Raw genomic sequence first — 24,211 nt, forward strand, 5'->3', positions numbered from 1 at the left:
TATCTCTGAGAATCTCCATACCAAGTATCTTCTTTACTGGTCCCAAATCTTTCATCTCAAATTCTTCATTTAGTTGGGCTTTGACCTTTCTTATCTCTCATTTATCTTTTGCTACTATCAACATATCATCAACAAAAAGGAGTAGATATACAAAAGAACCATCACTGTTTTTCTTAAAGTAAACACAATTGTCAAAGCTACTTATTTTGAAATCATGAGAAGTCATAAAGGAATCAAACCTCTTGTACCACTGTCTTGGTGACTGTTTCAAACCGTAAAAATACTTTTTCAGCAAGCAAACATAGTCATCTTTTTCTGAGACTGTAAAACCCTCTGGTTGTTACATGTAAATATCCTCATCAAGTTCTCCATGCAAAAATGTAGTTTTTACATCTAATTGCTCAAGCTCCAAATCATGCATGGCCACAATACCAAGCAAAACTTGAATCGAACTATACTTCACAACTGGGGAGAACACATCTGTGAAATCCACTCATAGAATTTGACTGTAACCCTTTGCAACAAGCCTTGCTTTATATCTGGGTTCTTCAACTCCTAAAGTTCCTTCTTTCTTTTTAAACACTCATTTACAACAAACAGTCTTTTTACCTTTAGGAAGTTTCGCAAGATCTCATGTTTTGTTTTTGTGGAGTGATTTCATCGCCTCTTGCATAGCAAACATCCACTTTTCTAAGTCTTCACAGCTAACTGCCTTAGAATAATTAGATGGCTCTTGGTTTGCATCTATATCTTCAGCCACATTTAAAGCATAAGCAATTAGATCAACCTCGGCATACTTTTTTGGAGGTTTAATTTCTCTTCTAGTTCTATTTTTGACAATAGGGTATTATGGTGAAGAAGCAACTTTATTCTAAATTTTTGTATTGGCTTGAGGAGTCGACTCTGTTATAGATTCTGGATTAATCTGATGCTCCATCTACTTTTGATTTTCTTTATTGGAAGAATCTTTAAGAGATAAGTTAGGTAGCATAGCAGTTTCATCAAAAACAACATATCTGCTAATCACAACATTTCTATTTTCAGGACACCATAACTTATACCCTTTTACACCAGATTTATAACCAAAAAGAACACATTTAATGGATCTCGGTTCTAATTTTCCATTATTAACAAGAGCATACGTAGGACATCTAAAGATCTTTAAATCAGAATAGTCAGTAGGATTACCAGACCATACCTCCTGTAGAGTCTTTTTCTTAATGGCAACGGATAGAGATTGGTTGATCAAAAAACATGCAGTAGAGGCCGCTTTGGCCCAAAATGACTTCAGTAAGTTAACATTCGACAACATACATCAAACTTTCTCCATGGTCATTCTGTTCATTCATTCTGCAACACCGTTTTGTTGTGGAGTATGACGAACTGTCAAGTGTCTCACAATCCCTTCTGACTTGCATAATTCATTAAACTCATCAGAACGGAACTCTAAGTCATTGTTTGTGCGGAGGAGTTTTATTTGTTTTCCCGTCTATTTTTCAATCATAGTTTTCCAAGACTTAAATGCGAAAAACACATCATTTTTTTGCTTCAGGAAGAACGCCCAAACTTTTCTGGAAAAATCATCAATAAAAGTTAACATATAATTAGCTTCACCTCTCGAAGGCACTCTGGATGGCTCCCATAGATTAGAATGAATATACTCCAACGTTCTTTTCGTGTTATGGATTCCTCTGGTGAATCGAACTCTCTTTTGCTTTCCAAAAATGCAGTGCTCACAAAACTTTAGTTTGCAAATTCCTTACCCATCAAGAAGTCCTCTTTTGCTTAATTCTGCCATACCATTCTCACTCATATGCCATAGGCGCATATGCCAAATTTTAGTAATATTATCATCTAAAAAGGAAGATGAAGCGATAGCTGCATCACCAGTAACAGTAGAACTCTGTAAAACATATAACTTGGCAGTCTTTCTCATCCTTTTCATCATAACGAGAGAACCTTTGAAAATCTTCAAAACCCTACTTTCAGCTATGTATTTGTACACTTTTGAATCAAGAGTAGTACTCAACGAAATTAAATTTCTCTTCAACTCTGGAACATGTCACATGTCACTAAGTGTTCTGACAACTCCGTCAAACATATTAACTTTAATCGTTCCAACGCATGTGATTTTACACGAAGCATTATTTCCCATCAAAATAACACATTCAGACACTATTTTATAAGTTGTAAACCAATCCCGATTGGGACTCATGTGGAAGGTGCAATCTGAATCAAGGATCCACTCCTCGTTCACTTTAGAATTGTTGACGGAAATGACTAGAAGTTCTCCATTGCTGTAGTCTTCTACAACATCAACTTCACCAAAATTTTCTAGTTGTTTTCCCTTTTGATTCGTAGCCTCCTTTTGATCTTGTTCTATAGCTTATAACATTCAGATTTAATTTGCTCTTTCTTCTTGTAGAAGTTACAAGTTTTACCTCTGTTTGAAGACTTCGATCTACCCTTAGATTTATCGCGAGGATTCCGTTCCTGTGTCCTTCCACGATCATCATCAAAATTTCGATCTTGTCTCCCACGAACAATGAGATCCTCTCCTTGAGAGTCAGATTTAACCACAGGATGTTTCATCTTATCATACGAGGTCAAAGAATCGTAAACCTTATCAACTTTGAGAGACTCGCGGCTATATAAAATCGCGTCTCTAAAGGTTTAATAAAATGGGGGCAACGAACAAAGTAGAACCAACCCTAAATCTTTCTTATCATACTGAACCTCCATGGCCTCCAAGTTTGAAAGAATTTCTTTAAACACTGTTAAGTGTCCATGCACAGATGCACCTTCTTCCAAACGATGAGCATAAAGACGCTGCTTTATATGCAACTTGCTGGTTAGAGTTTTCGACATACATATTTGTTCTAGCCTCTTCCATAATGCAGCGGCGGTCTTCTCCTTCATCACATCCTGTAAATTATCGTTTGACAAATGTAAATGTAATTATGTTAACACCTTTCGATCCTTACGCTTCTTCTCTTCATCCATTAATGTCGAAGGCATCTTATCTATCCCTAGCAGAACATCCTCTAGATTCATCTATGCAAGAACTGCTTGTATCTTAATCTGTCACAACGCAAATCTGGTGTTGCGATCCAACAATAGAATTTCATACTTGAAAGACGCCATTACCGTGATCGAGATAAACAACCCTGAAGCTCGGATACCAATGTGTAAAAAAATAGAATGCCGGTAATGACAATATATCGCAAAGAAAAGAGAAATGAAAAATAAAGAACACAAATTTTTATGTGGAAACCCTTTCGGGAAAAAAAACCACGGGTAGAGAAGAAGAAAATTCACTATGTCGAATTCGAATGATTACAAGAGGAGTAGACTATGTCTATTTATAGGCTTGTAAAACCATATTCTAATAGGAGTGTAATAAGATTGAAACACCTTATTCTAATCAATATCAAATAGATGGAGTTTAATAAAGTTTAAAAAACCTTATTCTAAAATAAAATAAAATAAGTGTAGTTCTATATAGATTTTACTTTTATTTTATTTTACCACTTGTATTTTATTTAAATAAGGATTCGGATCACTTAATTCTAACAGTTATTGTTTAATTTAAGTTTTAATATTTGATTAAGTAATAAAATATTAAAAAGTTATAATATATATGAAACGAATAGCAGACCAGAAAGTAGTTTACACTTAAATGAAACTCTTAATTTAGAATAAATGTTAATCTAAATACGAAGCAAAGTATAAGAACTTATTTGAATACAATAAAAGTAAAGGAATATATTTAACAAAAGTAAATTATTTGAGGACTCTTTTAGTAGTTTACCCTATTTTAAGATACAGAAACTAAGACATTCTTCAAGAGAAAAGAAAACAGAAAATGAAGCTCATCTTTCTTCTTATCCAAGGATGAAAAGAAATCATGGGTAAAAATAGGCTTTATACCAAACATATTAATTTTTTTATAATTAGCCAATCACTTTTTACGAGAGCAAATGGTTTTCTTAAATCAAACATGCCATTGGTTTATTATTATTATTATTATTATTTAAAAAATTGAAGATTAAAATTTAAAATAAAAGCAAAAAAAGTCCATTCTTCTACTAGTTTTTATTTTTAATTTCGTTTTTGGTTGTGAAAAAATTCATTATATACCAGACTTGGGTCATGGGTCAGGTTACCCACTTGGATTCGAAGTTCCGTTCGAAAAATAGGAGGGTTTGACTAAAAATATAGGCTCAAAAAATTAGCTTACACAACAAAATAATGCTTGTTTTGTAAAGAGATCGGTCCTCAGATAAGCTTTTTTGGCCTAGTCCTGGACCCAATCCGAATCAACCTAAACTTCTTTTTTTACTGCTATTTTGTTGCCATTTTGCACTACTACTTTGTTGTTATGCTTTAAATACTGTATAATTCTTATTTTATTGTTAACTTTACTATTATTTTAGAAATATTTGTTTATTAAGTTGCAACTATCTTAGTGATATTTAAGTATAAAGACTTTTTTTAAATGTATTTTCAATTTGTTAGTAAACATTTATTTTAAAGTGTTTAGTGTATTTGATGTATTACATTTTTAATTTTTTTATATAAAAAGAATCTAAAAAATTAATACAAGCAGACCGGGTCAAACTCAAATTTAACATTTTTAATCTGAACCAAACTGGAATAAAATTTAAAACCTATTTTTTAAGTTGAACATGGACCTAAAATTTTAGGTCGACCTGACTCGATCCAAGATTGGTTTCATGATGTAAAAGTAATTTTATTGAAGCTTATAAAAATTCGCCATATGTATTTCCTTGAAGAAGAATTATCAGTCTTGCAATGAAGAATATTTGTGTTTTTAGTCCAATTTTATCCATAAATATTTCATGATTTGTATCTAAAAATATGCTTCGTATTTAGATAAAAAGTAAGCAAATTCTTTTATTTATTTCATTTTTTTTCTCTTTTATAAGACTGAAACAAATATTTTGGTATACCGCCTGTTTACTATATTTGTTAAGATACACATTTGTAGGCCTTTTACGTGCTTTCAAAGAATTCCCCCACAACTCATAATTATCAGATACAGAGGGAGGGTTTGAAAGCTAATAATCAACTTACAAAAGCCTACATTCAGCCCCTCAGAAACTTCCAAGGCCCTGTTCCTGTCCCTATCCTGCAAATACACCACATATTTTTTTTTACTTTATTGTTAAATACCAATAAGTGCGTATTTCTAACTTTTTGAAAACAGTCTTTAAATAATCATGTCATAGCAGTGAAAATGGAAAAATTACCTCCAAAATCCAGCAAAAGCTCGAAGACTCATATATATCGTCAGAGATATCCAGAGTCCGATGAATCCATGAGTGGAGGAGAGAATACATAAACATATAATGCTGGCAATAGCTACAAGAACCTGTCAAAAATCAACATTGTTAATATATATAACTTCTCTTTATGTGTCTCTTTTAGAGCAAGTTTTGGTGGTTATCAAAAGACTTGCCAAGGAGAAGGCTGAATATGCAAAATCAGATGCTCCAAAATTGACACCATCAAAAACAAATGCTAAAGAATTGATGGGCTGAGTAGCTGCAACAAACTGAACAAATACAGGAAATTAACGTTAATTACTTGCCTGTTTTCGGGTTTAGAACTTGGAGAAGGTTGAAATTGGTTATAGTACTTACTGGAATGCCTGTACCAATGAGGCGGAGGACATCGGCATCTTTGGTAAATAATTTTGCTCCAAAACTCAGTCCGCCTCCAAGAATGACAGCAAGTATCAATCCTAGAACCAATCCTAGCTGCACCACATATACATGGAGTTTTAGAGGAATCTCGTGCTAGCGAAAGGTCATGCGATGTTTATGGTAATATGAATATGATATACATCACCTGCAATACTCGAGATGCCGTGGCTGTTGCCTTCTCATTGTCCTTTCTTGCGAATGAACTTGCAAGTATTGCCTGAAAGTGTGAGAAAGCCATTAAGTTACAATAAGATCTGAAATCTGAAACAGCATAAGAGCAGCTATAAAGCAGTTAAATTAAGATACAACTTTAGTCTATGTTTTGGTAACATAAAAATTATCACCACAACGGTGTAACTTGTAAGTGACCAAACAAAACCAGTTGTTATTACTTGTCCCGCAACAGCCAATCCATCCGCAAGAAGAGAAGTCGCCAACCAGACCTGCAAGCATACTTGAAATGCAGCCATTGATGTTGATCCCAGTCTAGCAGCCATTGATGCTGAAAGGGTGATACAGAATGTAACAGCCATAACCCTTATTAATAATAGGAAACCTGGATCCAAACACAAACAATGAGGGATCAGTGATGGTAATTTGATCAACTCAAAGTATGAAAAGTTTTTTTCTGAATTGAAAACAAAGATGTTTGAGAACTTGTAGAAGTGAAATTAAAATTACCATTCTTTAGAAATCTACCAAAATATAGATGTTTTAAACTAGGAGGTAAGAGGTCAACTTGAGACATTAACTTCCACAAGAGTATAACGGAAATGAGGTACCTGCAATCACCATAGACATTAGCAAAAGTCATTGCAATTGCATGTATATGTAATAAACCGATTGTTGGACGATGATTTGGATGTAACTTACTGAGATATTACATGAGCAATGGCTGCACCACTGACACCCAGACGGAAAACAAACATAAATATTGGGTCCAAAATGATGTTTGCTACATCTCCTGCCACTGAGTTTACGAAAAGAACCATTTAAAACAGTCGGTAGATGGTACATGGGCAAAAGAAAACTCTTAAAGATGAAAATGAATTGATAGGATGTTGGTACCAGTGGCATATAAAGGAGTTTTTGTGTCTTTAAATCCTCGAAAGACACCTTGCATGGCTAAGGAGAGAAGAACGGCAGGAGCACCTAGTGACCTTAAAGTCAAGTACTGTTGTGCAGGGTTTAGCATGGGCGAATCCTACACAAATGGGAAGATATGCTGTCACTGATATTAAGAAATTGAAAATTAAACTAAAAAATAAAGACAAAAAACAAAAATAGTGGTTCAAATCAAGAGACTGTAGTTTATATTTCAATCTGAGTACTTACTGAACTGATTCCCATGAAGTTCAATAGAGGTTTTGCTCCAGAAATCAGGAATAAGGCTTGAAGGAGACCAAGGATGCCACCAATAACCAGTGCTGATGAAGCTGATGGGATATGCCTTCTTTCCGGCTCAATTTTAACAACATCAAAACTGCTTCCAAGTGTTTTTGGCCGATATGTACCCTCGATACATTCTAAATATAGGAACAACACAGAATTACTACACATTTTCCATAGTACCAATTCAAGTCTAAAGGATTTCAAATGAAACTGATCAGACCAAAAAACTTGAATCAACTTGATCTTTGATTTGGAAAAGGAAAGCAGTACCTTTTTGTGGTATTAACTCATTGCTTTCAGTATCTACACAGGAACCTGTTTCCACGTAATCACTTTCTTGTGCTTCAGAGCTCACTCTTCCAATTGTATCTTCCTCGGCCACGAAGGAGGTCGTGACGCTAACAAGCGGGAATATCGCAATTCTTGAGACTTGATTGAATAAGGCAATAGAGACTCCTACAGCAGCCAGTTCCACAGCACCTACATGCATCAAATAAACCCATGCTTTTAAGTCTTCCCATCCCATGTAAAAGAAACAGAAAACACTCCAACCAGAAGATAAGAAGTTAAGTGTAAAGAAAGGGCAGGCATTTTCAGGACAGAAATAATAAAGAAATTACCTATTTGGCCAATGAATGCTGTGTCAACAAGAGAAGCAATAGGGTCGGCTGTCAAAGCCAGTGCCGCAGGCAAAGCAATTTGTGCTATCTCTGATCCCAGTTCGTCCAGTTTGAAAACATGTCTGCTCATATAATTGCAAGATACATCGGTTAAGAGAAACATTACATAAAGAAATTAAGTTTTCAAGTCTTTGAGACCATTGTTGTGCTCTGAAACAGAGCAAAGGACCCAATCAAATCAACAATCCTGAAAAAAAATGCAAGCAAAGCAAATTCTGGGAAACATGCCTGACATCCTTGAAGAAAATGAAAATGGGGTATCTCATCTTAACACTAGATGGATATAGATCATCTTCTTCAGTCATCATTTCTGCAGGACTGAGTCACTGATCCCTGTATCCTCTTGATTCTATCACCTAAAAAATGATGAATTCTGAAAATGAATTTGGAATTTGAAAAAGCTAATACTATACTTCATCTTAGAAACCTCAAATGCCCCATCAAAACAAAACAAAACAAAACAAAAGAAAGCTGTTGTTTATCAACTCACCACCTACCTGAATTCAGCACTAGAAGAAATATCTAATTACCCACACACACAGTCAATTAAATTGACCTTAAAACAGGACGTAAAGACTTCAACTATTTCTGGTGGTGCCAGAGAGAAGAATGAGAGGAAAGACTAGCGTGTGGTGCAGTCTAGAAGGATGCGTTCCTCTGGTTAGAAAAGAATACTAGAAATTCCAAGTAGGCCCATTGTCCCACTAAAAGGGTTGATTCTCAATGGAGATGCCAACAAAGTTGGTTTACAAGTGTCAGTATCATATTCAACCCTTTTGCACATGAAAGTTTGCCAAAGTGTGCCAAGTGTGGCATGCAGAAAATTACTGAGTGGAAACCATAGTTACAGTCATAACGTACAATTAAATTATGCTTAGACTGGTACACGAATTTCCACAGAAACTTTGACTCCATTTTTTTCCTTAGCCACTTAAAAACGTTTACTTTTCAAAAACATTTATGTGCCACGAAAAATGACGATCGTAAGTATCGAAATAGGTATGAAATAAAGGCGAGTTGCAAAAGTACTAAGCCTAATTATTGCTGTTACAATAGAAGAAGGTATATTTTAAATAAAAAAATAAATTAAAAGTTTAAAAATAAAGAAATTAGTATAAAACTAAAAACAAATGCCTAAAATAGTTTCTCACTTATTTAGTGATATAGTGATACAACACAAAAAGAACCGTTCCAATTGAGTCGATGATACCATTACATTACTCAACCAGGTTGGATTATGGTAATTAGGGGTGAGCAAAACTCGATTTAATTCGAAAAAATTAAAAAAAATTAAATTTCGAGTTAATCGAACGAGTTATTCGAAATATTTGAGTAAACTCGAATAACTCGATTCGAGTTGAGTTGAATTTCACAATTTGAATAACTCGAATAATTTAAATATAAATACCCTTTTGGTCCCTGTCAACTTTGAAAATAAGAAAAGTGGTCTCTCTCTCAACAAAAATTACAAAAAAATTTAAAATAATTTTTAAAATTCAAAATATTTATAAAAACATCAAAATTTATATTTTAAAAATTATAAACTTTTAAAAATTCTAAAAATATATAAAATTGAAACTTTTAAAAATATTCTAAAATAATAATTTTGGAGACCTAATTAACAATTTAAATTTATCATACTCAAGTATATTATTTTTGTTATTATTATTTTGCTTTGAAAAAATTTCAAGTATATATAGTTTCAAATTTATGTGCTCTAACAAGGAATTAGTTATATTGTAACAATATTTTTATTTGACATGTTTAATTTCACTCCATTCGACTCGACTTGAATTTCATTTCACTCAATTTGATTCGAAAAAAATTCAAATTGAGTTAGAATGATAAAATAAGACTCGTGAACTCAATTAACTCGAAAATTTTTTCACTCGATTCGATTCGATCGAACGCTCACCTCTTATGATGAACATGGTAAAAAGTAGTTATTTATATTTTCTTACCAATAGGTCAACAATATCAACTTGTCTTCAGTATGCATATTGGATTTTGATCTGAATGTAAGCTTGGTTGATCCATATAAGTATGGCACGACATCGACATCCGATGGCAATCAATATAGTTTACTTAATCCGAGTCCAAATTATGAGATACAACATTTGGTATATATGGATTTGAACTTAGATTAGGTTTTCAAGAAAGTAATGTAGAAGTTTTGGTTCGAAATTGACAACAAATGTGAATGATGTTGATACTAGAATTGAGGATGTGCTATAAGATACTACATATGATAATGTAAATGTAGATGAATTTAGTGATCCTAATGCCAACGATTTTCCCATGACACCAATGACCAAGAAAGAAATGATGATTTTGACAAGGATGTTTCGACTGTAACTCCTACAAATGTCTCTCGATTTGGTGGACCTATACACGTTCTTATACCTACTAAACCTTCAACCTATAAGTGGAGCATTAACATAGATGCAATGCATGCCTTAAAAATTTATCAAATATCTTGGTATATTATTGAGGTATATGATGAGTTCGACTTCAAATTTCAAAAGATATGCGCATAGTTTTATAATTCCCATCAAAGGAGGCTTGTGTAGTGGCCATCAAACACTACAACATTAAAGTATTGGTAAACTACAAAGCCACCATATCTAATCTGGCATTGTATGTTGGTGAGTGTCGAAGGTTAAGGGAAGGGTGCAAGCGGAGAGTTAGGGCTTCATATTGAAAATGATATAGATTTGGGAGATTCAAAGATATAAAGGACCTCATGTATGCACTGTTGCACAGTTGACACAAGATCATAGGAAAACTAAATTGCATAATGCCTTTGGAGAAAGCAAAGCTAACAATTTCAATCTCAATCTTGATCGTTGATAGTAGTTTTGATATTAGTAGATTATCTTATATCAAAAAGCTTGGGTAGCTAAACAAAAATCTATGATAAAGTTGTTTGGTGATTATGACAAATCATAAACGATCTACAATTATAATTGGCTACAATGCAAGAGTTTATTCCTAGAACTATGATGGAATTGCAAACTCTCGATCCATATGATCAACCCGACCAACTAGTGAAGAGAAATAAAACATTCCATAGATTGTTTTAGACATTTAGGCCTTGTATTAGGGAGTTTCCTTATTATAAGCCTATTATTCAAATAGACGAGACTTGGTTTTACAAGAAATATACACACCCCCTTCTTATTTCTATTGCGGAAAATGAAAACCAAAACATATTGCTAATAACATTTGCCATTGTTGACAAAGAAAACATGAAACAATACGAGTTTTTCTTCACAAACTTGCACAAACATGTTGCTAAAAAAATATCATATGCTTGATATTTAATCAAGCCAAAAGGATTATAATTGAGATAATGCATTCTAGAATTTTATAAAATTTTATTTATTGCAATCGACATATTACATGCAACTTCCACAAAAGTACCAAAATCCTAATCTACGTAAACAAGTTGTTAACATGGATACATATTCAATACTTTTCAATATCGTATGTTTTAATTTAATGTTTTCTTCCAATTGTTAACTAAATGTGAAATTTAACAGGGTATGAGCTTTAAGAACCTTGGTTTTGTCGAAGAATGGTGATATTACAAGCTAAAAAATCAAACGCTAAGATTTGGTTGGATGACATCCCTAAGCATCATTGAGCTCAATCATATGATGAAGGTCGATGTTACAGTCATATGACTATTAACCTAGTGAAGGTTGTAATTCTGTTATGAAGAGGGCACGTCATCTACTAATAACTGTTGTGTTCACATTAACATATTATAGGTTGGAGACATTAATTGTTGAAATGGAGGAGAAAACAAACTTGGATGATGACAATGAGTCATAACTTCTCGGATACTCTAACCAAAGTGATGGTTGCCAATCATAGAAAAGAAAACTTGATGATGGTGCATATATTTTCAAATGAAAATGAAACTTTACAGATGACTAAGTTTATTGGATAACATATATGTATCCTGGCTAGGTCATACCAAGTTTATCTTTAGCGTCGGTGGTGCAATTGTGAGAGGTTTCAAGCATTATTGTGCCCATGAACGCATGATGTGGTTGCATGTGCTAGTGTCAATGTCGGTGGCATGCATTATATTGATGATGTGTACAAGCTTTAACACATTTTCTCTGTATATAAACATGAGTTCCAAAATATTATAACACTCAAAATATCAGGTAATCAAAATATTGTAAAATATAAATGCTAACATCATTGAAACAATTACAACAGTAAAAATATGTGCTTTGACAGAGTCATGTGAAGTGTGAATTGTTGGAATAGTCTTTGTCGACGACTAAGCTATGCTTGTCAGTTAAGCAAAATGTATTCATTACCCAAATTGACTCCATCATTCACTTGTGTTGTTGTATTCGATGGTGCGACATACACATAATTATTAAGAAAGCCAAAATAAAGATAAGTTATGTCATTAAAATTAGGCACACGACCAAATGATGCCAGAGTCTAGGAACTTCCAAGTGAGGCGTATTATGAAGTCGAGGCATACAATGATGGCAGTTGTTGCGAAATATTTTAAACAAGGAAAAATAGACCTGAAGAATATGTTCCCAACATTTTTGGTTCGTACAAACTTCTTTGTTCGACAACATACAATAACTTTTCCCAATGGTAAATAAATCCAACGGCCAAATTTCTTCCAACGGCTAATTTATTTGCTATATAAACCCAAATCATTTTCTTTCGCATTCAAATCTCATTCTCTCAATTCTCTCAACTATTTAGTTCTCAATTTTTCATTCAATTTCACAAAAAATCTTATTGTTTTAATTTTATATTTCGTAATTTATTTGATTTTAATTTATTTTTATAATGACAAGTCCACTTATTTGTTTGGATGACAAACACATTTCCGACGTCCAATTGCCAATGGTAAGAAAATATTATTAATTTTTAAAATTTTAATTAACTTCATTATTAAGTTGTTAACATTATTAATTTTATAATTTTTTTATTTTTATATAATCAAACCGAAGATCGGATTTTAGAGATGTACATACACAATTTAACTACGAGGGCACTATGTGTTATTGAACAACACTTGAAAAAGGCGGGATTCTTGCATGTGTCTCATATGCTCGGGGGGACTAAATTGGATCCTTCATTTATCAGAGCTTTGATGGAAAAATGGTGTCTCGAGACACATACATTCCATCTCTCGTGTGATAAGTGTACAATTACACTTGAAGACGAGCTTTACAAATAGGTTTAACGGTGGATTGGCTAGTTGTTACGGGGGCAGTGGGCATTGGCAATTGAGTGCAATTTGCAAGCAACTATTAGGCAAAGTGCCAAACAAGTTTTTTGGTAACCAAATAGAGATAAAATGGTTGGAAGACAATTTCAATTATATCAACAACTCTGCGAGTGTCGTTGAAAGAGAACAATAAACCTGAGCATTCATCCCGAGATTAATCGAGGGTTTTCTAATGCCAGATAAATCTCAAAATCTAGTACATTTAAGGTGGCTTCTACAACTCATCGACTTGAAAGAAGCGGGAGGATTCAGTTGGGGATCAGTTGTGTTGGTGACATTGTACCGAGAGATGTATTGGGAAACGAAATCACAAAAAAATTAAAATCAGTGGTTGCATGCTCCTTCTTTAGTCATGAGCATGGTATCGACTACCATTTTTATGTCCCCGAGTAAACGCCTCTTATGTATTCCCACTCGTAATAAGGTAAAATTCATTTGATAATATAGTTATCATAATATTTTTTTCATTATTATATTTTTGAAATAACATATTATTTGAATAGGTGGAATAATGAGGCGAGTCATGTAGGTATAAAAGACGAGTTTGAAAATATCTGACTACTGTTAGATTAACGATCGGAAGCTGATGTTAGTTTTAAAATTTTAAATTATATAATATTTACGTAAGGATTTGAAAATTAAAATTAGGTACATAATAACATTTATAATTTCGTATTACAGTTTGAATGGATGTCATACGTTAATTCTAGAATTCAAGAATGCATCTCGATCAAATTTTTGGCCAACTGCAATATCTGGCACATTAAGGTGTCATTGATAGTTTTTACGATAGTCAAGATGAACAAATTCGATTGAGTGATATGCCAATTTGGGTTTAGGCAAAGTATTCTGCCGTCATTCCAGGGTATTGAAGAACTGCACAAGATCAACTTGCGGAGAAGAATCGATGAAAATTGAACAAAATTTCATGCCAAATATATCTACATTTGGAAGCATAGGTATGATTTCATATCTATGCACGAAACAATTCTTCCACCAGATTTGGCAACCTCTCCGGATTACATGACATGGTTTAGGCTTCACGGTAAGTCATATCTACCACCGAAGGAGGAAATGAGTAGACAATGTTATCATAGCAGGCCAAGATGACCCCACATGAATCTTAGGTCAGGAGTACATGCCTCAATGGAGCACCAATCATCAGCTCCAACCCCACACGAGGCACCGATGGGTGCACCACCTCCTAATCAATATTGTTCATATTATTATGGTGGTTTTACTAACCTTATTTTTTTTACACAAGCACCATATTATTTACCATTATACCATGCATCAACACATTCTCTAGGTGTATTTTTTGCACCACCTCCATCCCCAACACCATATGGAGCTTCAATGTCGACAATAACATCGATGTATCCACCATCTCTGACAATTCTAATATTTTATCCACAACCGGGTTATGCGACACTATACATTTATCCATCGATAGCGTCACAAACACTCTCAGCAACATTGTTATACTAAGGTGGCTCATCTTTGCAACCACCTATTACTACAACATACAATATACGATGGCAACCTAAGACCACACGACACTTAAGCACGGAAGAACGAGATGAAGATGAAGATGAAGATGATGAGGAGTCGGAACCCCAACTACGAAGAAATCTTTGCAATCGACGCCCACCAGGTTGTCGCACACATTTGGGCCGATGACACCGATAATTTTTTTAATTATTGTCAAGTAAATCATTATTTTCTTTGTTAACTTCTTATTTGTATTCTATTAATTTTTTTCATCTGTAATGTATTTACTCCAATTATATATATAAAAAAGTTATTCTATTGTATTTTACATCAATAATATACCTATTTACAATCTAAGAAAAAAATAAAAAAATTTGCGTTATTGTATTCTATTGTATTTCATGTCAATGGTATATACTTATTCATTTACAATCTACAAAAATAATATAAATTTTGTTTATATTGTACTCTACTGTATTTTACATAAATAAGATATCAATATTTACAATTTACCAAAAAATGAAAAGCAATAAAAAAATGAATAAATTGTTTGCTTGTTTTTATGTCTATAAAAATGAATAAATGTTTTAATTAGGTTTTATCCTCAATGTTGCCCCCAAGTGTGGACATGTTGGTTTAGTATGCCTTGGGTTTCTACAATAATTGTATAACATCGGTTGGTTTATCTTCTCCTAAATATTCATATTTCCATATGTATGAGTAGAATTCGGCTGACCTTTTGACTTTCGACGCAGCGTAATATTCGATACCAACTTGAATGGAGCGCTTAAGATAGGCAACCACATACTTTCATATGGGACTGGGGGTTATGCGGTCATGGGTTGAAGTATAACTTGGACCTATAGTTGATAGTGGTTATGCGATTACAAGTTCAAGTTTCATGATACCGGAAGAGGATGATTTATAAACCCCAAACATAAGTTTGAGATCAGAATTATAGGGAAAAACTAAAGAATTTTTCAATATAATTAACTTATTCTTTTTCTCCATCTCCACCAAAGTAGTAACTTTAACCTTATTGTCCATAACTTGTGACAGAGTTGAGGGCAAAAGGACTTTCAGAGGGAGGAGCGTAAGTTGCAACGCGATGGACTTTTATGGAGATGGTTTCATCCTCACATGACAAATGAAATGTGTGGGTCTCTGAGCGTCATCGCATCACTGTGAACTCAAACATACCTTAAAACTATCACAATATCTACCTCAAACACAAATACAAATAAATCTTTCTCCCCAAATTTTCAACAAAAAAAATAGAAACAGAAAACGCATCATGTAGGAAGAGTTTTCTGCTAAAGTGGCAACTAGGGGGTTGAAAATGCATCCTGAAGCGTTTTTTGTTCCTCTATTCAAAATTGATCTATTTTTCTAAATATAGAAATGGTTTAAATCCCTAATTATTTTTTAAAATTGACATTTTCTTCAATTTTACCCATTAATATGATACTTCTTGTGTTACGGGGCTAGATCTTTCGTCTCGCGATCTATGCGGCCTTAGGTGATCCGTTCGCTCAAACTCGCCTAATTCAACTTTTACTCCCAAAAGTGAGGATTCCTTTAGAATTCCTCCAAGGCACCAATTTGTATAGCGAAAGCAATTGTGCCAAAAGAAGCTACAAAAGCACAACAGAAAGCCACAGAAAGAACGCACACAAAGTGTTTGAGTAAATGCTCAAAGAATTTTATTACTCTTAAGAATTTAACTTACAATGGATGAGATACAAATGAGGGAGAGGCACTCTATTTATAGTTGAGCTCCCCAAAATCAACGGTCAAGATCAAATTACATCGACGGACGAGATTAGCCTATCTTTGATTTTAGGGATTTATAAGATTACATCATATCAAATCAAATATACAAGATATGATTCCCATATTTACTAAAAATAGTTTATGCTGCCATATCTTCATTATAGGGCCAACCAGGCTTCAATCTGACAGGCTTCTCCAACAGTTCTTGGAATCGGGCCAGCTCTCGTGGGCTAAATAATCTTCATCTAATCGATAAACCTCTATAGGGCGTATCCTATGCCATGGTCACGGGCTTTACACTTTGGCCCGTGACATTCTCTTCCACCCATTCTCGCAATGCCCACATTGCGACTTCCGAATGACACTAACTTGATTCACCTTGGAACTCTCACGTTGCCTTAGCTTCTTCTCGACTTGTATTGCGATCTGGTTGTCCCTTCCTTTGAAACCTTTGTCTGGTTTCCGTCGCCTCTTAACTTGAACTGTTGCACTCGTTGGTACATCTCGTTGGTAAGAAGTCTCTACTCTAACTTGCCCCAATTTTGACTTGTTCCCATTAGAATCCCCTTGATTCTCACATCTTGGTTTCGTACTACCCATAGTCCCTCGACCTCCTTGCTTAAGAACTTTGAAAGGGCCCCTACGACCTTGCCAAGCCAACAAGTCAGAATTTAATATACTATCAGAGTGTTCATAATGTACCTTACTCTCAGCATTTACTCGTTTCAAATATTTTTGCATTACTTTTTCCCCTCGAAGTCTGATACACAACCCAATTTCCCAAAGGCGGCGGCTCCACAGTCGACGACAGAGGCCTCATATCGGTTTCATGCTTCACTAACTTTTCCGAAGGGGATTTCTTAGCATTCTGTTCTATTGAGTTAGTGTTTCTCCCATACGAAACATCTTTGACTAGTTGGATTGACGATAACACCTCGGTCCCAACCTTCATATCCTGATACACCGACACAATTTTTTATAACGGACCAGTGACAATATGAATTTGATCAGCCTATGGATACAAAACTATCTGAATCCTATCAAGAAAATTTAATCCAGGAACATAATCGTAATCATCTAAGTGGATTACCTCAAATTCTTCATTACCTTTCCATTCATCGATTTGTAGTCTCACATTTTGAACTACTCTCACAGTTGATATTCTTGATCTTCTTGTTCGACATTCTAATCGAGAGACCAAGCTTCTTCGTAACCTTTTTCGATATGAACAAGTTCGATGCTCTCGTATCAACAAGAGCACTCCACTTCAGACCCGCAATGTTGATGTCTACAAACATCAACCCTTCTTCACTATCCTTATTCTTACGAAAAAGCACCATTGAATTGACCCTCGATATCTTTCTCTCTACAAGCTTCACTTCCTTTGGCTCATCTTTCTTTTTAATAGTTGAAGTCATCAATTTCTTTAGACATTTTAGCACCATATGTGGTCTTTGACAAATGAAGCATTTTATCCTCTTCCCCTTATCTCTTGGGTTGGATCCCCATTTCGCATCTCGTGGTTTCTCATTGCCACTTGCGTTATTGGTATTGTTGCCATCATCGCTATGTCCCTCTTCATCTTTCTCATGGTTTCTCTCACAATTACCCTTTTCATTAAGTTTAGACAACTCGAACTTGTCTTTCGTTGGACTAAGCTCAACAAAGGACTCTGCTTAAGCCATGGCTACAGTAAGTTCAGTGATTCCTTTCCTACGCAACTCATGCTTTGCCCAAGGCTTTTACCCATCCTCGAACCAATAAAACGCTTCTTTCTCGCTCAAGTCGGAGATTTGAAGCATCAACTGGCTAAATGCCCGAACATAATCCTGAATAGTGCCTTGTTATGTGAGATGACGCAACTTAGCTCGACCCTCCTTCTCGATATACTGTGGGTAAAACTGCTTCTTCAACTCTCTTTGGAACTCCTCCTAAGTCTCAATTACGTTCCCACCACGTTTCTCATCCGTGGACCAACGACGCCACCATAAGAGAGCCACATCAGTAAAATAGATTAAAGCAGTGTTTACCTTAATGACATCATCCTCGATGCTCATCGCTCGAAAGTATTGCTCCATTTCTTACAAGAAGTTGTCCACATCCTTTGCAGACCACCCTTGAACTTCTCCTGTTTAGGAACATTCATTGCTTGTTGCTTCAGCCTTGAAGACAGCATCCCATTACTCAAAGCAGCTTTGTAAATTGTGAGCTCCCCCTTAAGCTTTTCGATTTCCTTCTTCATGTCTAGCACTATATCCTCGAGAGTATCATCCCTTTCTGCCAGCTTTTCCGCAGTGAAATTGACTAATCCATTCATCTTTTCCACATTGGCACCGAGAGAATCCAACACAAATTCTCTAAGTTGCTTTTTTATTGAGTCAAACTCATCTGTGCGTCCCTCGACCAACTCAAACGTCTCCTTCATGTTCCCTACGGGCTCCTCGAGATTACCAACTCGATTTTCCAAAGCTGTCAGCATGTCCCTCGTGCGACTTGCTTTTCTGGCCCTCCCACTGGTCTGAATTAGCTTATTCTGATCAATAACTTCTTTCAACATCCTAACAGTACCTTCGAACCAATAGCTTGGATACCACTTGTCACGGGGTTAGATCTTTTGTTTTGCGATCCGTGCGGCCTTAGGCGATCCGTTCGCTCCAAACTCGCCTAAGTCAACCTTTACTCCCAAAAGTGAGGATTCCTTTAGAATTCCTCCAAGGCACTAATTTGTATAGCGGAAACAATTGTGTCAAAAGAATCTACAAAAGCACAACAGAAAGCCACAGAAAGAACGCACACAAAGTGTTTAAGTAAATGCTCAAAGAATTCTATTACTCTTAAGAATTCAACTTACAATGGATGAGATGCAAATAAGGGGGAGGCTCTCTATTTATAGTTGAACTCCCCAAAACTGACGGTCAAGATCAAATTACATTGACGGACGATATTAGTCTATCCCTTGATTTTAGGGATTTACAAGATTACATCATACCAAATCAAATATACAAGATATAATTCCCATATCTACTAAAAATAGTTTATGTTGCCATATCTTCATTATCGGGCCAACCAAGCTTCAATCTATAGACTTCTCCAATAGTTCTTAGAATCGGGCCAGTTCTCGTGGGCTAAATGATCCACATCTAATCAATAGACCTCCATGGGGCGCATCCTATACCATGGTCACGGGCTTTACACTTTGGCCCTTGACACTCGCACAAAGGTGATTGAAAATAATTTAATTTACATATTTTTTAAATCATAAATTGATTATTATTTGCCTTTTTTTTAACTTACACTTTCATTTATTATATTTACTTTTAGTTTATACAGAAATTAAATATCACAATTATATTACATGAAATCCTTTTAACATGAAAAACTTTTAGTCGATATATTATTAAAATTAAAATTTATAAAAGGAAATATAAAAATATGAAGACAAAATATTAAATTATAGTATAAGAAATTTTTTAATACTAACCAATATTTTGTCTCAAATTTATTTAAATGATATAGTTTATTAATTAAATTAAATATATATTTGTCACAACTCACTACACCAAAACAGGCTTTTAGCGGCATTTTTAGCGGCGTTTGGATAAAAACGCTGCTAAAGATTGATCATTAGCGGCGCTGTCAGGAAAACGCCGCTGGAAATAAGAATTAGCGGCGTTTTCCAGAAAGCGCCGTAAAAAACCTAAGCCCAACGACGCCGTTTACCGAGCTTTCGGGGATTTTGTGGCGTTTTTAAAAAAGCGCCGCTAATTCTCAGGGCTTTAGCGGCGATTTTGAGAAAGCGCCGCAAAAAAACCTAAGCCCAATGACGCCGTTTTCTGAGCTTTCGTGGGTTTAGCGGTGTTTTTAAGGAAGCGCCGCTAATGCTCAGGGCTTTAGCGGCGTTTTTGAGAAAGCGCCGAAAAAAACCTAAGCCCAACGACGCCGTTTTTTGAGTTTTTCGGGTGTTTAGTGGCGTTTTTAAGAAAGCGCCTCTAATGCTCAGGGCTTTAGCGGCGTTTTTGAGAAAGCGCCGCTAATGCTCATGGCTTTAGCGGCGTTTTTGGGGAAGCGCCGCAAAAAAACCTAAGCCCAACGACACCGTTTCCTTAGCTTTCGGGGAATTAGCGGCGTTTTTCAGAAAGCGCCGCTAATGCTCAGGGATTTAGCGGCGTTTTTGGGAAAGCGCCGCAAGAAAAACTAAGCCAAACAGCGCCGTTTTCTGTGCTTTCGGGGATTTAGCGGCGTTTTTATGAAAGCGCCGCTAATGCTTAGGGATTTAAAATAATTTAAAATATTTGTTAAAAATGGAAAAATTAAAATACTATTATTTAAAATATTTTTAAAGTTTTTTGGATACATTAATTGTTTTTTTAGTTTATATATTAAATAATTTCTTATATAATCGTAAAAGAGATAGTATTAATTTTAAAATATTGAATTAATTATCACTATAGTATATGGTTTAGAGTTTAAGGAGTAGGCCGGGGTATGGATTTAGGGTTTGGGATTTAAGGTTTAGGGGTTAGGTGTTATGCTTTAGGGTTAGAAGGATATAAGGGTTAGGGGATTTAGGGGTTAGGGATTTAGGGGTTAGGGTTTTAACGGTTAGGTTAGAGTTTATGTTTAGATTAATTAGTTTTATTAATTTTTATATTAAATATGTTCTTATATATTTCTAAAATAGATAATAATGAATTTAATTTATTGAAATTATGAGTATATAGTTGATATTATTTAAGAGATATATAATAGATAGATGATCACTTTATGCATGTAGATTGATACATGTATCAAATACTTTTAAATAAATTTTTTTGGATGGTATTTTAAGGAGTAGGGGGTATGAATTTAGGGTTTGGGTTTTGTGGTTTAGGGGTTATGCTTTAGGGGTTAAGGGGATTTAGGGGTTAGGGTTATGTTTCAGGGGTTAGGGGGATTTAGGGGTTAGGGCTATGTTTCAGGGGTTAGGGGGATTTAGGGGTTATTAAATTTTATATTAAATATGTTCTTATGTATTTGTAAAATAGATAATAATAAATTTAATATATTGAAATTATGAGTATAGTATATTATTTAAGATATATATAATAGATAGATGATCACTTTATGCATATAGATTGATTGGTTAATTTAGGGTTTAAGGTTTATAATTTGTTTTCTTATTAAAATATACGATATTTATTTTGAAAATATTTAGTTTTTTATAAAAATCTAATTTATAAAAATAGTAATAATAAATGTTTTATAAAATCACTTAACTAATAATTTTTAGCAGATAAAATAAAGGATTTTAGCATAACAAAATGACGTCGTTTTGTTCAAAATGAAATAATTTTTTATGCGTTTTTATAAAACGCTATTATTACTACCTTTTCCGGCGTTTTTCGTAAAAACGCCACAAAAAATCATTTCATTTTGAACAAAACGACGTCGTTTTGTTATGCTAAAAATCATTTATTTTATCTGCTAAAAATTATTAGTTTGCGGCGTTTTTCGTAAAAATGCCACAAAAAATCATTTCATTTTGAACAAAACGACGTCGTTTTGTTATGCTAAAAATCCTTTATTTTATCTGCTTAAATGAAATAATTTTTTGTGGCGTTTTTATGAAAAATGCCGCCGCAAATACTTTTAAAAAAATTCGCGCCATATTTTCCCCAAATTTTCGAAATCCCTAATTTTCCCCTTCAAACCCCTAACGTTTCGTTCCATTTTTCCTCTTTATTTTCTAATTTTGGGTGTTATTTATTCTATATAGATTTTTAATTATAATTTTGATCATCTTCCAAAAGAGGGAACTCGTTTTTGAAAACCCTAAGCAGAAGGAAGAAATCGAAGTGATTTTAGCCACCGCCTCTGCTCCGCCGCCAGCCATGAAGGTTCTATCTCTCAACCATGAATGTATCTTGCTTACACAAAAAAATAAGCTTTACGAAGTTTAAAATTTAACCGTGCACCCTTTTCTTTTTATTATTGTTTTTTTTTCTCTTATATTTTAGCTAGAAATCGACGATGACCAGAAACTGTAAGTTTTCTTGCTTATCTCTTTATATATTATATGCTTATCTTTCAATTTTCTTTAGCTTTATTTTTGAAATGTTTTATTCCAAAATAATCAGCATTTGTAGCCAATTTTTACTTACTGTAGTATAAACTAATATCAAGCATTTTGCTTGACGAATGCAATTTTATTCATCGCAATGGGGTTTTTGATTTGTTGTTTTTTCGTCAAATCTTTGTAAGAATCCGGTTGATGGGTTCTCGGCCGGATTGGTTGATGAAAAAAATATCTTTGAATGGAGTGTTACAATTATCGGACCACCTGATACACTTTAGTAAGTCCTCCCCGCCTTTTTTTTTTTGGGTAAAGTTTCTTTCTTTCTTTTGTTATTATCATTGAAATTAGTTGTTCTTGTGCTTTTGGAATTTGTTTAGTCACAAAAGCTTGTAGCTTATGTTCCTTGTTACGTGTCTTGCCTTCCTATTGCTTGTTATCCTCAAGTAATCTTGACATTGAATTTAGTCACAAAAGTTTTCACCTACACATATTACATATTTTATTTTGTTCATATTGCATATGTTATTTTTAAATAAAAATAATGTTATTTTTGTATGTGTTTTAAAATGCAAATCTAAGATTTAAAATTGTAATTTGAAGACTGTATCTTTTAAAGAAATTATCTTTTTATGTATGATCTCATAAATCTGGTAATATTTGTGGAAAGTGCCGTTTACAATAATTTTTTTATAATAATTTGTGGTGTTTTTATAATTTTTTTTTTATTTTTCATGACCTTTAGTGGGGCTTTCTCTAAATACGCCGCTAAAGGTCTTGCTCTTTAGTGGCGTTTTCAGGTAAAGAGCCGCTAAAAGTCTTGTTCTTTAGCGGCGTTTTTATGAAAAGCGCCGTTAAAGTTCTTGTTCTTTAGCGGCGTTTTTGGGAAAAGCGCCGCTAAAGGTCATGATCTTTAGCGACGCTTATTTCTAAAAACGCCGCAAATGTTAGCGACGTTGTCGATAGTTGCGGCGCTAAAGGCCTAAAAAAACGCCGTTAAAAACCTGTTTTGGTGTAGTGACTGTTATTAATGAATTTGGAAATATTATTAAGTTGATATAATTGAAAATACGAATAAAGAAATTTTAATTCTTGAAAAAGTATTAATTAATATTTGATGAATTGATTTATTAGGTTGACATTATGTATGAAATTTAAATTTATTCATAAATTTGGTTCAGTATTCAATTTAATTGTAGACTTCTTGTACTAAACTAAGTAAACATAACTTTATTCAAATACAATTTGTTCCACAATTAATTTTATTTTACGATACTTTTGGTATGAAACTTAATGCAAATCAAAACCTGTTCTAAAATTAAAATCATTCTATCAAGGAATATATTAATTAATTTTTAAACATAGTATTTTTTAAAAAGTTAAACAATGAGAATCAATTTATATACTTTGTACCAAATTTAAACTTATTGTATATACTAATAAAGTTTGTTGTATATACTAAATAATTTATTATTAAATTTAATCGATTTATTAATAAAATTTACTACGGACTTATTTATCTAAAAGTAAAGATTATAATATATATATTAGATTACCACATCTCAATCTGGGTCAAAATAATTATGTAAAGAATTTATTGAAAATTAATATTAGAGTTAAATATGGTTTTAGTGGAAATGGTTAATGAATAATTATTATAAAATCATAGGTTCAAATCTCGCATATTTATTATATTTGAAAATAAAAAGATTAAAGTATTTTAAATAATTTAACTTACTAAATTGAGTATTGAAATACTAGTATAAGTAGGGCAGCAGGCTGCTATAGAGTTTGTATATGAGCTTTTTACTAATTA

The 24,211-nt window shown here is 33.8% G+C and overlaps 1 protein-coding gene across 5 annotated transcripts; it reads right to left on the bottom strand.

Moving 5' to 3' along the window:
• Window positions 1–4,891: 4,891 nt before the first annotated feature.
• Window positions 4,892–8,465, bottom strand: LOC105799407 (protein DETOXIFICATION 42). Of its 5 annotated transcripts, none has more exons than XM_052621435.1 (14): window positions 8,299–8,465; window positions 8,030–8,157; window positions 7,742–7,863; window positions 7,392–7,601; window positions 7,065–7,255; window positions 6,798–6,933; window positions 6,603–6,699; window positions 6,411–6,511; window positions 6,173–6,285; window positions 5,875–5,946; window positions 5,667–5,783; window positions 5,483–5,578; window positions 5,274–5,395; window positions 4,892–5,152 (listed from the first exon to the last, which is right to left on the bottom strand). In XM_052621435.1, the coding sequence occupies exons 2-14, from the start codon at window positions 8,107–8,109 to the stop codon at window positions 5,110–5,112; spliced, it is 1,500 nt and encodes a 499-aa protein (XP_052477395.1). In that variant the 5' UTR covers window positions 8,110–8,157; window positions 8,299–8,465; the 3' UTR covers window positions 4,892–5,109. The 5 variants fall into 5 exon arrangements, with proteins under 5 accessions (XP_052477395.1, XP_012485402.1, XP_012485400.1 ...); XM_012629948.2 differs by having other exon boundaries at window positions 6,122–6,285; XM_012629946.2 differs by having other exon boundaries at window positions 6,074–6,285.
• Between the last annotated feature and the right edge of the window lie 15,746 nt (window positions 8,466–24,211).

The sequence above is a fragment of the Gossypium raimondii genome, chromosome 9 (assembly GCF_025698545.1).
Source record: "Gossypium raimondii isolate GPD5lz chromosome 9, ASM2569854v1, whole genome shotgun sequence".
Lineage (NCBI taxonomy): Eukaryota > Viridiplantae > Streptophyta > Magnoliopsida > Malvales > Malvaceae > Gossypium > Gossypium raimondii.